This window comes from Tympanuchus pallidicinctus, unplaced genomic scaffold (assembly GCF_026119805.1).
Source record: "Tympanuchus pallidicinctus isolate F22 unplaced genomic scaffold, pur_lepc_1.0 scaffold1, whole genome shotgun sequence".
Classification (NCBI taxonomy): domain Eukaryota; kingdom Metazoa; phylum Chordata; class Aves; order Galliformes; family Phasianidae; genus Tympanuchus; species Tympanuchus pallidicinctus.
In genome coordinates, this window is record NW_026294618.1 from 23,233,664 (window position 1) to 23,247,329 (window position 13,666).

Below are 13,666 nucleotides of genomic sequence, written 5' to 3' on the forward strand. Positions count from 1 at the left end.
ACTGAAAACTTAGCATGAATTTTAAGTTAAGTGTGGCTAAAGTTCATCTGGCTCTTAAAAGAGATATTTTAGTTCAAAATCTTGATATTCCTCTGCTATATACATCAGTACCTCAAGCTGGGTTTTTTGTATTCTCTTAAGTACAGTGAAATTCTCAGTGTAATACTGCTAGAGCTCTGTGTGCAACCACACACAAGAAAATGTTTTCTGTACTTAATAGCAATATCTTGCTTTTTGATAAACAAGGCCACCAGCCAAGCTCCAAGATCTCAGGAAACAGAATCACAGTATCACAGAATTGTAGGGGTTGGAAGGGACCTCCAGAGATCATCGAGTCCAACCCCCCTGCCGAAGCAGGTTCCCTACAGCAGGTCGCACAGGTAGGCATCCAGGCAGGTCTTGAACATCTCCACAGGAGACTCCACCACCTCCCTGCCTGTTCCAGTGCTCCGTCACCTCACTGTAAAGAAGTTCTTGCGCACATTTGTGCAGAACTTCCTATGCTGCAGTTTCTGGCCATTTCCCCTTGTCCTGTCTCCATTCACCACTGAAAAGAGTCCAGCCTCGCCATTCTGCCCCCACACCTTAGATATTTATAGATCTGGATCATGCTAACTCATGCTGTATCTCCCAGCTCATCAGTAGCTGCTGCTCAACTCTATCCTGAATTCTGATAGTGGTTGCTGGTCTCCCCTCTAAATACTTGATAATCTCAAGTAGCAGCCAAGGACAGTCTGCGCCTTAGAGGATGGCAAACGAGGAGACAAGAGTCACGGCTAGGCAGGCAGCAGAATCAATCTCACCAAAAAGGAGTCAGAAGTTGAGTCATCAGTTCATGGCCAAGTAATCAGGATCAGTAGCAGTCCAGCAATCGCACAGTAATTCATTGATGAGCCAGGTCCAAAGCAAAGTCAGTGTGTGAGGATGAGTCTGAGAATCAAGATAAAAGAACGGCTGCAGGCACAGCTGCAACTCTGCTGCAGGGGAGCTCAGGAGAATCATAGAATCATAGAATTCATAGGAGGGGGCCAAGCACAAGATTTCAGGTTTAAAGTCACCCTCAGGTGAAGGAGGGGGAGCCCAAATAGAAGCATTTTAGGAGCAATTTCTTCGAAAGACATCTTAATGGTGAGCTGGCTTTAACAAGCAGCTAAATAGACCAACAGTCAGCTCTTACTATAGGCAAGCTAATCAGTCAGGAAAAGCAAATCTTGTGTTTGAAAAAAAAAACCAAAAAAAACAAAAACCATCAACAAACGAGTCAGGCACTTCTATCTAGGAGATGGCTTGGGGTGCAAAATTCATCTCACCTAAGGCTTCAGATGTAAGCTCATAAGAATCATGATAAAAAGGAATTTAAAACATAATCCCCTTTTCAGTTGCCTAAGGCTCTCCCATTTCAGGCTGCTGGCTGTTTTGAACTCTGCTCCTGTAACATAATGATCCTTGTGAATTAGTATACCATGACTTTCAGTATCTTTGTTCATATTCGTGTCCTGGTTCTGGAACTTAAAACTTAGCCATATCATCACTGCCTGCCTTTGTGTGAATGTAGTCCTTATTCCATACGTAAACTTGAGCACAAAAATGGCTAATCTGTTCAGTATGTAAAAAGGGTTCTAGAATCAACTTACGAAGGGAAGAGTTCAGTAGCCAACCACTCCACTTTGTTGGTTCTGTTGACATTTTTAAAGAAATTAATTTTTAAAATTGAAGGACATTAAAGATATTAACGAGAGACTACCTTTTTTTTTTTTTCATCTCTATAAGGGGACATATAATTTCTATAATGAGAAACACCCTATTCACAAATCTGAAATTTTCAATTTGAGCCTCAAAAGCTTAATTATAGACTTGCTAGATTGTGTTTCAGGTAGTAAAGTGTGCATTTCATTTCAAAGTTCCTATTTGCTTGAAAAAGAAAGGACTAATGAAAAATAATTTTCATTTTTGTGTCAATAATTGTCAAATTCATTCATTTTGTATTCTAGTAAGGTAGAAATATTACACACAGTGACAAAAATCTTTGCTCCTTGTAAGTCATAAGAATTTCACACTCGCTTTCCCAAAATTAGGACTTGATCCCAGTATTGTGGGGATCAGTTCATATCAATGAATTAAGATAGCAATTTGAATTTGATGAAATTCTGTGAGATTACCAGGCAGTTGTTTAATTCACTGAGGTATCACTGCAAGACAAAACTCCCACTTACCTGTTAGCATATTCTTTTCTCATGTTAAGGTATGTGCTATGAAAACAGTCAAAGCTATTTCTGGCAACTACACAAACTATTAAAAGAAAACAGAGTTTTGTACTATTTCCATTAAAAAAACTTCTCCTTTCTTACTCATTCTATAAATGCTATAGGAGTCAATTATCAAGGTAACTCAAATCTCCTGAGATAGATGGTCTACCTTTTTGGGGCCTCTCCAGCACAGAAGTTTCCTGACCATTCTTTTTAGTCTTCTTTGGAGGTCTGTAACAATTTTCTATGGACGTTTTACTACTTCTTTTAGCCCCATTTTGTATTTGTCGCATTAACTAACCCACATATGCAATTTTACTCAACATACCACAACTTCTAATTAAATCATCACATCATTTCTTGTCCTCCGAATTTGCCCCCTCATTTAATTCTGTATTCCTGTATTTTAATATTAAGGCAGCTAACCAAGAGCCAGTCATCTGTTTAATGTTTTGTTCTGAAACATCCCTTCATGTTTTTCACATTTTACACAGATTCTTTTCATAAAAGTGAATCTCCTTTCTTTTCTTTAATGCAGTGCTTTCTACCTATATTATTCACTCCAACTTAAAAAATTACTTATCCTCTAAATATTGGCTAATCTCTCTTCCATCTTTCACTACCTATCCTTTTGCTAAAACAACACACATAAAACTGAATACTAGAATTACAAGGCTACTTCCCTGCTAATTTCTTATACAGATATGGTCTGTCAGTTCTAGATGACTTTGGACCAGCCCCAAACAAAAGAAAATATTCTGGGTAGTATAATCCTGCATGGAACAATGTGATCTGTATAAAAAATCACTTACTGAATCACTAGCACCTCTCTCCACTCCTAGGAGATCTCCCATCGAAGTAATGCCTGAATTAGTGTAGAGTGATTTGTGGCTTTCCAGCTGTCAGTCATTAATTCTTAGGAAACACAATATACAATGCAATAGTACTCAGTTGAAGGTTGTAGTCTGCACTGCTTTAGGAACAGTGTAATTTACCTGCTGAATATTCTTGAAAACTGTTTTCAAGCAATAACCGCAGCCCATTATTTCTATAACCCCTCAATCACATTTCACTCCTGATGAAATATTGTGTTGGTCACAAAAACTCATAAAGCAGGCAGGGTAAGGAATTCCATCCATGGAGAATCTGGTCTATAAAACAAATTACTGAGTTGAAGACAACAGTTTTGCTCCAGAATTTTAAGTTGCCCACTCATGTTTCTTTGGCAGAGAGGAAAACAGAGACAAACCCAGCAGCAGGGACTACAAAGTGACTTGGAATTCTAATCCACCTTTTTCATTTACAATCCAACTGACCAGTAACTGTTGCCCTATTTTAGAAATAATATTGAATAGCTATAATTCACTGCTAACTGCCCCATCTCTTCAAACAAAGCCATTACTTAGAGCCAGCACTAGAGGCAGGATGTGTTGTGACATTCCAGACCCATTTGAGTATCCAAGAGTCTGGGGACTTACCTTCAGGCCAAGCCAAGGAGCTGCTTGCATAAATCCAGCCAGGGAGACTGTGTAATGCCTGCTTCATCAAGAAATTTTGGCAAAATCTATGACAAGCTCAGTTCAGCCAAAAACACAGCACCTTTAGGCATGCACTGTAGCAGAACTTGAGCACATAAGGAAGTTTGCTGTTGGAAGCTCAGGCACCTCTGGCTTCCCAGGAATCAGAGAAGGCTGCCTAGGGATTTTTTTTTTCAGGTCTACTGCTTTCTTGAATTTACCTGTTAAATAGTCTGAACTGCACGTTGGCAACCTAAGATTTTTTTTCCCCATTTAACTCTTCCAGAGTTAAGATGTAAATAAAAAGATAGCAACATGATGTAAACACAAAATGAGTATCACAACTAATACCAGGGTTAACAAAGCATAACCATAGCTCAGTGTTTATTAGGCACCATGACAGCAATTATTTTAAGGAAGGATTTGAAAACAATCCTTCAAACATTTTTATGGCAAACTCCTCCCATACTCAGGGGTTTTCATGCCTTTAGCTATTACATCTGCAACTGAAGCTAACTGTGAAATTGGCAATTTATTTATCCCATGGCACATACACACATATTTGCAATAGTAAAAGTGAGTAAGGGTCTATAATGAATACTATAATAATAATAACATACTATGTTAGAACCCTTTTAAATCAGATTTTGTCATCCAGCATTTAATCAAATACCTGCAGAGATTCTCATGCTGACTGAAACACTTCTGTGTTCTTTCTTGTTGCCTTTATCACTAACATTGTTAATAAGATGCTGTTATTTTCTAAACAAAATAATAAGAGCAGTGCCAAAACAAAAAGACAGTACAAAGAAAAGTTGACCTTAAAAGTAACACCAAGAACTGCAAGGAAGCAGAAAGTGCCATTAAGTATAAAACTTAACAATACTGGCTCTCCTAAGGAATGCATGTACCTGTGAAAGTATTTTTCATTAAGATGCTATCCTTACAAAAATTCCATTAGAATTTGTAGTCTATTTTTTGTATTGTTATATTATTTAAAAACAAAACAAAACAAAAAACTGTTATGGAAATTAAGTATTCCTGATAACTTACCTATGAATTTCAAGTAAGATTGAACAAGGTGCAAAGTTGCTTGAAAGATGAAATTCATAAACATAAAAGAATACTGAAAGTGTGAAATAATTATCTATACCATCCTGTGTACATGACTGTCAATAACTGAGGCTTATCAATCTGAAATCAACATGTAATAATGCATTATTCTGTTTTATATTTAGATGTATCTGTAAAACAGAGATTTTAGTTTAATGAACAATGAATGTATAGACGTTCCTAAAAAAAGTGGAATCTGAGACATCAGAATAAAAAGTATTTTATCTCTCTCATTCATGCAACATAAATGGAATTTATTCATCATGAACGTTTCTTAGTGTTTTTGTATGGAATTGAAGATAATATCAGAATTCAGAACTTTCTATTTCATGCAAGGTAGCAGAATATGCTTTGACATTTTCTTGAAAAAAAAAAAAAAAACTAATTTTTTTACAGTCGTAGTTTTTTGTTTGTTTGCTTTTCAAAAACAAAAGCAGTAATTTTCTTTTTACAGAGCCCAGGATATGGTTGGCTTTCTGGGCTGTGAAGGCAGCCCAGACACAACATGCTGGACATGAGCCAGCAACGTGCCCTCACTGCACAGGAAGCCAACCATATCCTACGCTGCATCAAAAGAAGCATGGCCAGCAATGCAAGGGAGGTGATCTTGCCCATCTACTCTGCACTGGTGAGGCCTCACCTGGAATACTGCATCCAGATGTGGAGTCCTCAGTACAGGAAAGACATGGGCCTGATGAAGCGCATCCAGAGGATGGCCAAGGAAATGATTCAAGGAATGGAACACCTCTCCTACAAGGACAGGCTGAGACAGCTGGGGCTGTTCAGCCTGGAGGAGAGATGGCTCCAGGGAGATCTGATAGCGGCCTTTCAGAATCTAAAGGGGAGCTACAAAAAAGAAGGAGACATACTCTTTAGTGAGGTCTGCAGTGATAGGACACGAGGAAATAGTTTGAAACCAAATGAGGGGCAAATTTAGGTTGGATATAAGGAAACAGTGAGGGTCACTGTTAAAGTCACTGGCATACACTGCATAGAGATGTAGTGGAAGCCCTGCCCCTGGAGACATTCAAGGCGAGGCTGGACCAGGCTATGACAAACGTGATCTAGCTGTGGATGTCCCTGGTTTTTGCAGAGGAGATGGATGACATGATCTTTAAAGGTCCCTTCCAACTCCAAGGATTTATGATTGTATAATACCTGTAGACAGTTTGAAAAGTGAACAATAGTTGCTGAAAGTTTAATGAGTGGCTCCTCTCCTTTAAAGGTAAGATTTTTAAAAAACAATTTTACTTGAATTAAGCTATTATTTCTATCATGACTTTAAAATAAGAACCCATGTTACCTGTATGGCTGTGAGGATATTGGCTAGCGCCTGCCCATATGTATCATGGCAGTGAACAGCAAGGGCATTCAGAGGGATTTCCTTCATAACAGCTTCCAACATTCTTTTCATACTTCCAGGAGTCCCCACACCAATTGTGTCCCCCAAAGAGATTTCATAACAGCCCATACTGTACAGACGTTTAGACACCTGATCAGAAACAGAAACAACAAGACATCAAGATGAAAGAGTGAAAATAAGGTCCAGAATATACATTAAAAAGAGTACACTTCTCTACAGTTTTAGTGTTAGTCACAATGAGTGGGCCTATATATAAGAAAACCTCTATTCATTCTTCAAAATTGCACCCCAAGAAGAACATCCCATAGATCCTCTCCTTTTCAAGTTTATAGGTCCGTTTCTACATATAGAAAAACCAGCCAAGCAATCCATCAACAACTGCTGACTCTCCCACATAATCTAAATAAGATAGACTTTACACTGTGAACTAAGATTCTGTCAAACCCTTTCCCAGCATTTTCCTCTCTCTGGGCACTTCCCAGCTGTTTGTTTTTCTCCATGTACTTTCCAGATTACAAACTGTGTAGGGTAAAGATCTGTCTTTTTGTTTGCTTACTATACAGAATCAAGCATGTGGCTTAGTTAAGACAATAAATAATTAAGCAGCTTGATTTGGCTTTGTCTTGGTACTGAAAACATCAATGAAAACTGAAGTTTTAAGATGCTTGCTTTTCATGAAGCCATTCATTAAAATACAAATAAAAGCAAAACTTTAAGTCAATTAATATTCAAGTTTTTAAGTCCTATTTTTTTTTTCTTTTAGTAACAAACAAAACCCCATACTTGTTGCTGTTCTTACAGAAACAGTGCCCTAAATGTTTCAGGAATTATGTCTTTGCTGAGTTCACTGTGTAAATATGAGATCAGTTTGCACGAGGAGAGACATACACAAGAAAGCAGCAATTATGTTTGCACCAAATATATTGCTTTAGAAATTGAATGTAGGAATTTTCTATTTTAACTTTGTCAAATCTATTTGGAAAAGGCTTCAAGTGATTTACACGTGCTGAGTATGTTTGCCTCCTTTAGCATTTCCCACTGTGCATCAGCGATCCCAACAGGCCCCTCCATTGGAGAGGAATCCTGATCTGGACATCAACTGTTCAGAAACAAAAAAACATGACTCTTCTCCAAGACAACTTTGGTTGCACTGCTCTTAGCTGTTAATTCCAAGACTTCATCAGCAGGATTGCTGTGAATATGTCTGAGGAAGCTGACAAAGTGCTGCGTTAGCAGTCCCAGAAAAACTGGATCAATATTGTTCACTTAATTCAAAGAACAGCTGAAAAAGAAGTTCAAGTGGTCTGAGTTGTCTTGCTTAAAGCCTGTAAGTGCTACGACCATTGCAAATGTAATAAAATTCCTGCTTTACAGTCGAAGAATCCTTTGGTCTTATCAATATATATTCCATATATACTTAGGAAAAGGAGGGACATTCACCAGATTGCAAAAATGAATTCTAACTGCATCAACACACTGCATATAAACTGGATCTATTTAAACTGGACTGCTGTTGTAACACAAAATGGATCAACTGCAGTTAGAGGTGAATTACCCCCAGTTAGTCCCCAAACATCAGTTTTTGTTTTGTTTGTTTTCACATTCTTCTCCATGCTTGATTCATTTTATAGGTATTTTAGTGATGACCAGGAGAGTATATCAACTGCTAGAAATCCTATTGGATTCCCTTCAATCCTTTGCTGAGTTCTTCTGTCTGCAGCTCCCTGAATATATAGTCCTGAAAGAAGAAAATAGGAAACTCTGCTAACAAGCTGAGCTCATTATTGTCTTAGAGACACAAGAGAAACATGTTTAGTTTCAAGAAGAATGTGCATGCTTAAGAAATGAATGAGTTTTTCATGCTGAATTTTCTAATCTACCATACTAAGAGGCAGCTCATTAGTTATAAAATTTTGTAACTTTTCGGTATAGATTTTTGAGAATGTGTTATAGGTTTTTAATTGGACAGTTGTATTTTGCACTACTGAAGAGTTTTTCTCTGCATCAGCCTTGGGCTGCTCCCTCTGGGAGTACTGCCCTGACACCAAGCACTGATCAAAATGGAAGTTGGTGACCCAACACTGCAACCCCAGAGGCATGTGAATAATTCCACTGTTGCAAAGAAAATCTAAAACTATACTCTTAAATTTAATAAAAAAGTTCTTAGTCTAGTTACTAATACTTTTAAGTGAGTAACAACAAAAAAACACTCTGCAGTCTTTGTGATGCAAGAGAAACTGCAATAACATAAAACAATGTTAAAAAAAGATCAAGTACATTTTCTGTAGTCTGATCAGTGAATGGAAATTACTCCATAGTTAATAACAATATGAATAAATACTATTCTGAATAAATATTTATATGGAAAACAGTTAATCAGAGACTATTCCAAGAAGAAGCAGACTTATAAAAAAGATTATCTAGTTTTATTTTAATACATTAAAAATGCTTTGTTTTGGTTTGGTTTTTTTTTCACTTTCAAATAAAGAACTATATGCATGAACCAGATGTATTCTATATGCATATGAAGCTTGGAGTCAGTAGATAATTGTAAAGTAGTTATGACCTAGTAAGCTTGAAATGCATGTAGGTTGATGATCCACCTCTCTCTGCTAATTGCTTTTGCTTCAGTTAAAGCTTCTGTTTAAAAAAAAAAAAAAAAAATCTGTTCTCTCTCATGACAGCATCAAAATAGCATAAACCTTTCAATCATAGCTGTTGATTACCGTGCACAACCAGACGCTCCCATCCCAAAAAAGATGATGACCCAAGAGGCAGATCTCTGACAGGTTGAGCAACAGGGCCAGTAATTTTGATCATTTTGGTTCAGCAAAGGATGAGTGCAGATGTTCACATAAAATCCATTAACAGCTAATCAGATATTTCTATAAAAACATGAATGCTTGCTGAATCAAGGCCTGAATTAGTAACTTTAATGAGGAAGCTTTCATTCTTAAACTCATACACAATGGTGTAGAGGTACACAAAAAGCCACATACTAAGATTTAGACATAAGATAGCTGTGTATGTAAATATACACATGTTTGGAATGTTAGATAGCACTCCCACTGTAAATCTGAAAAGGGGCTTTTCTGCACAAGGACTATACCTAGTTTAAGAAAACAAGCAACACATGGAAGGAAGCCTGTTGGGGAACATGATATTGCAGTAAGCAATTTACCAACAGCACAGCTGAATCTGTCATCACCGCTCTAAGTAAAGCTGCGTCACTTCTAATTTTCACTTCATATTAAAACCAATTAATTTGGAAATACTGAGTACCTTCCAATTTAGCTATTTTTTCAAAGAGTTCAAGTATCATATGGCTGCTGTGGGAGCAGAATTATCACAAGTTCCATCTGGAATGTACACCAGAAGAAGATGCATGAGAATTGGACCTGAAAGCCACACAAGGAGAACACAATAAATCAGACAAATGTTGACTAGCTGTTAGTGCTACCAAAAAAAGAAGTGCTTTGCAGATTTTGCTAAATCATCAAAAATAGGTGATTAAGTGTAACAGAGAAGACAAATCTTTCTCCAGGAGGAAAGTTGCGTTCTGCCTTGTGCTGCTTAAATTCATGTCACCCTCAGTGCACTCTGCATCTTCCTGAGAAATGTAACACTTGTGTTCTACTCCCCAGTTTTTTCTGTCTGCTAGCTCTGCTAGCAAAGAAAAGGCTGGACTTCATTGTCCTTTATCCAAAATGGAAAAAATCGGTGGAGAGAGGTGTACTTTATCACAGGAGCATGAGTTAAGTTGTAGAAAATCATGTTGGGCATGAGTTCATGTGTCAGTCATGTGATTTGTATGACATGCCAAAACACAAAGTTTTACCTGTGACTCTGCTGGCTGACTGTAAGAGCATACTCTCACCAGCGTAGAGTGGATCATCTCATACAACTTGGTACACCGACACATATGCTTGGATCTACTTCTTTAAGTGTTTCCTTACTTTCTTGTTGAAGGAAATAGTACATTATACATTTTCTCATGACTGAAAACAATCAAAACACACAATTTTCCTTAGATTTGACCACAGATGGTAGAAAAAATAGTGATGTTTTGCACCCACTTTTAGTATTAGCTGCATTTTGTGTTTGTTTCTCCTGTTATTCGTTGAAGATCTTTTTTAGGATTAATTAGATAACATGACTTATAGACATTTTCAAAGATATATTAATTTCATTAAAAAGAAAAGCTATAATTTCACTCTTACTTCAGCCACTTTAGCTGGTGTGATGTCTCCTTCATATGGGCATCCCAATGCACAAGAAACATACCTACAGTAAAAAGAACAACACACAAAGATGCTTCTGTTCTATATATGCATTTCTGTAACCGTCCATGCTACATTTAAAAAAAAAAAAACAAAAAAACTCAAATATAATTTTGAACAATTAAGCTAGTCAATGTAGAATAAAGTTCTCAATGAAAAGTTAAAATTACATTAGATGAAAACAGCAGGTTTCCCAAATTTCTTTTTAAATCACAGAAAAAGACTTATAGTTTTATTTATGCTCAATGTATGTTACAAGTTGTAAAGCACTGGCAATGCAGCCAAGTTAACTCTGCTGCAGGAAACTTCAGTTTTTCTTGGTATTTCCTTTATAAGTTACAAGAGTCCACTCAAGTTTTGCCTTGCCTGGCCCACACAAGCTATTCAGAGGAAGCATCCTAACACTTCCTTCCTTGTGCCTGCTATCTGGATCACAGAGAGCAGTAGAAGGACATATGCAACTTAAAACCACCTCACCACTTCATCAGTAGTTGGAACTGCAGTGAATAGGATAGCTTTGGCCCTTTGTGCTGGCATCTCTGTCCCAGTGCCCCAGGAGAACTACAGCTTCATTGCTTGGGACAAGAAGAAATCGAGTAACCAGTCTGTGTCTCTCAGCAGCTGTCTATTCCACAAAGCACAAAAACTGAAAGCCACAGATGAATCTTCAGTGTTCAGTCTTAATGCCGTGATAATGTAGAATTGGGTTTAAATTTCCTTTTCTCAATAACAATTAAAAGCCATGAAATTTCAATTATATTTCTAATTGTTTATCTTAAATTGATTAAGAATAGGATTAAACCAACCAGAAACAGCCATTCAAAATCAAAGTATGTGCTGCTGTAGAGGGATTTACAACAGCTTCAAAGACAGGCAAAGCCCCAGCCCCAGTGGGAGGTTACTCAACTGCTTAATAGGAGAACAAGAGCCTTCACCGATCCCCTGTCATTTCCTTTCCCTCAGCACTGAAGAATATAACACAAAATTATACACTGTATAATGAAACTAGATTGAAAAGATGCCAGTTTGTATGTAGTCAAGATCCGTAGGGTAAAATACATGTTTATTCTTTGCAGTTGACAGAGAAACTGATTCATAGAATGTGAAATCGGGATGAGTAACAGGCAAAAACTAATTGTGAAAAAATGCCAGCATTTTAATGCATGGAATATATTCCATCCTTCATTTATATATGGCACATTAGAACTTGCAGTGAGAATGAAGCAGATCCTGAACCTAAAAAACCCTTGATTAGCCCTGACAAAGAAATGGAAAAGAAAGTTCATTTCCACAAAAGTGGTTGGGCCCATTACATCCTACTTGTAATTTTAACCCAAATGCCCAGTAGGCATGATTTCAATTATCTTTACATTATTATAAAAACCAGGTTTCTCAACCACACACTTTAATAAATATCCTTCAATTTAGGTGTCACCATTTAAATTTTAACATTCCAAATTTTCTAATCTATATAAAACAGTGGCTACTTTTAACAGTTAAGCACTGCTCTGCTTTTCAGAAACATGTAACTCAGAAACAACTGGAGAAAATCTCCTTAACTTTCTTGTCTGCATACAAAGAGTTTTTCAAAAGGTACCAAACATGACAAATGTCAGAGCCCAACCAAACACATTGACTTTTAATGAAATGAATTTGCAATATCAACCATGGCACTCATTGTGAAGTGAGGCAAAACTAGTACAAAGTAAATACAAAACATACAGTACTTATTTACACGTTCACTTTAATTATGTATAACTTACATGTTACTAGCACCTTAGCACCTGAGATCACTAAGACCTGCATTTTGTAGTGATAATGTGGCACAAGTGGCATCCTGAATGGCATATGGCAAACAGAAGTAAAAACAGGCCAAAAGGTACCTACAGAACAAGGAACTACTACTCCCTGTAGTTCCCATCAACAAGCAGAAACTTGCCTGAGCTCACATAATGCAGCTGGGCCTGCTGGGGTATGAAATTATGTGGTGACCTAAGGAATCTGCCTACTACAATGCACAGATCTGTTTGAGATTATGAACTCTCTGCATGCTTCCACCATTGTAACTAGAATGAAATTTTAAACAAGGAAAATACAGCAAATTAACTGGGCACCCGATATTCAATATTAGACTGGAGAAAATAGGGACTAGGGAAAAATTAGCCAGGTAAAGGAATTCCTACCATAGAGAGCAAAGTTCTAAGGAAAATGAAATAATTGTTTTTAGTAGAGTTTGTCAAGGATAAACACTAAGGATTTGGTAGAATTTTGTCAAAAACACTCATTTAATGACTTGCAATTAAAAACGTGGTGGTTACATGAAATTTCTTGGTACTGTCCTTACCAAAAAAAGCAGTGGGATTCTATGAAGAAAGGACAGAATCAACATAAATGAGACTCAATAGGCAGCAATGACAAAGGAATGAAATGCCTGAGACCGTAAAACAGTGAAATGCATATATCAGGATAAGCATTTCTAGAAGAGAATATAAAACATGAATTTCATTTGACAAGTTGTTATGTTCTCATTGGAAAACAGACATGATTTGAGTCATCCATAGAAAAAGCTGGAACAGATGCCTGCAAGGGCTGGTGCAGCTAGCAGCAGTACAGACAATCTCTCACGTGAAAAGAAAACACATACACAAATTAATAAGCTCGAGGAAGAGGAGGTAACTTAATATTAAAACCTATCTGTTATCTACAGATACATTTGGTAGCTACATTTTCTTTGCGGTTTTTGAAATAATCCATAAGGCATAAAAAATGAATCCAGTCAAAGCAAGGGCCTTAAGACCTCCACCCACACCCTTTCAAATTGCAGACAACCTTGAAGAACATAGAAAGAATTGCTTAGAAAGAAGAAAATTAACAAGATCGAGCTACAGGAAGCAACAAAGGACACACATTTAAAGAAGAGCCTGGTCCGGTGCAGCAAACACTACTGACAAGGCAAGAAGAATGGAGATAGACTACTGTTTCTGAGATCCTGTCATCAGGGAGTTTGGTGAGAGCTGTTGCAGTTGCAAGCAAGGAACAGAAGCCAAAGTGTAGGAGTTATAGGAGAGAATCACAGAAGAGGGTCTCCAGACAGTAATTATAAACAGCGCCTTCAATGAGCTTAGAAATGAAGGAGAGATAGGCAAT

At 37.3% G+C, this 13,666-nt stretch overlaps 1 protein-coding gene across 3 annotated transcripts in view; it reads right to left on the reverse strand.

Annotated features, from left to right (window-relative positions):
• Positions 1-13,666, reverse strand: part of HMGCLL1 (3-hydroxymethyl-3-methylglutaryl-CoA lyase like 1) — a 73,910-nt gene that overhangs the window by 25,336 nt on the left and 34,908 nt on the right. For 2 of the 3 annotated variants that reach the window (XM_052677008.1, XM_052677004.1), the window contains exons 6-7: positions 10,460-10,523; positions 6,180-6,368 (exon numbers count right to left, since the gene is read on the reverse strand). In XM_052677008.1, the coding sequence (XP_052532968.1) occupies positions 6,180-6,368; positions 10,460-10,523 (253 nt within the window). The remainder of the gene's footprint in view (positions 1-6,179; positions 6,369-10,459; positions 10,524-13,666) is intronic. The other variant, XM_052677019.1, reaches the window with a different exon arrangement.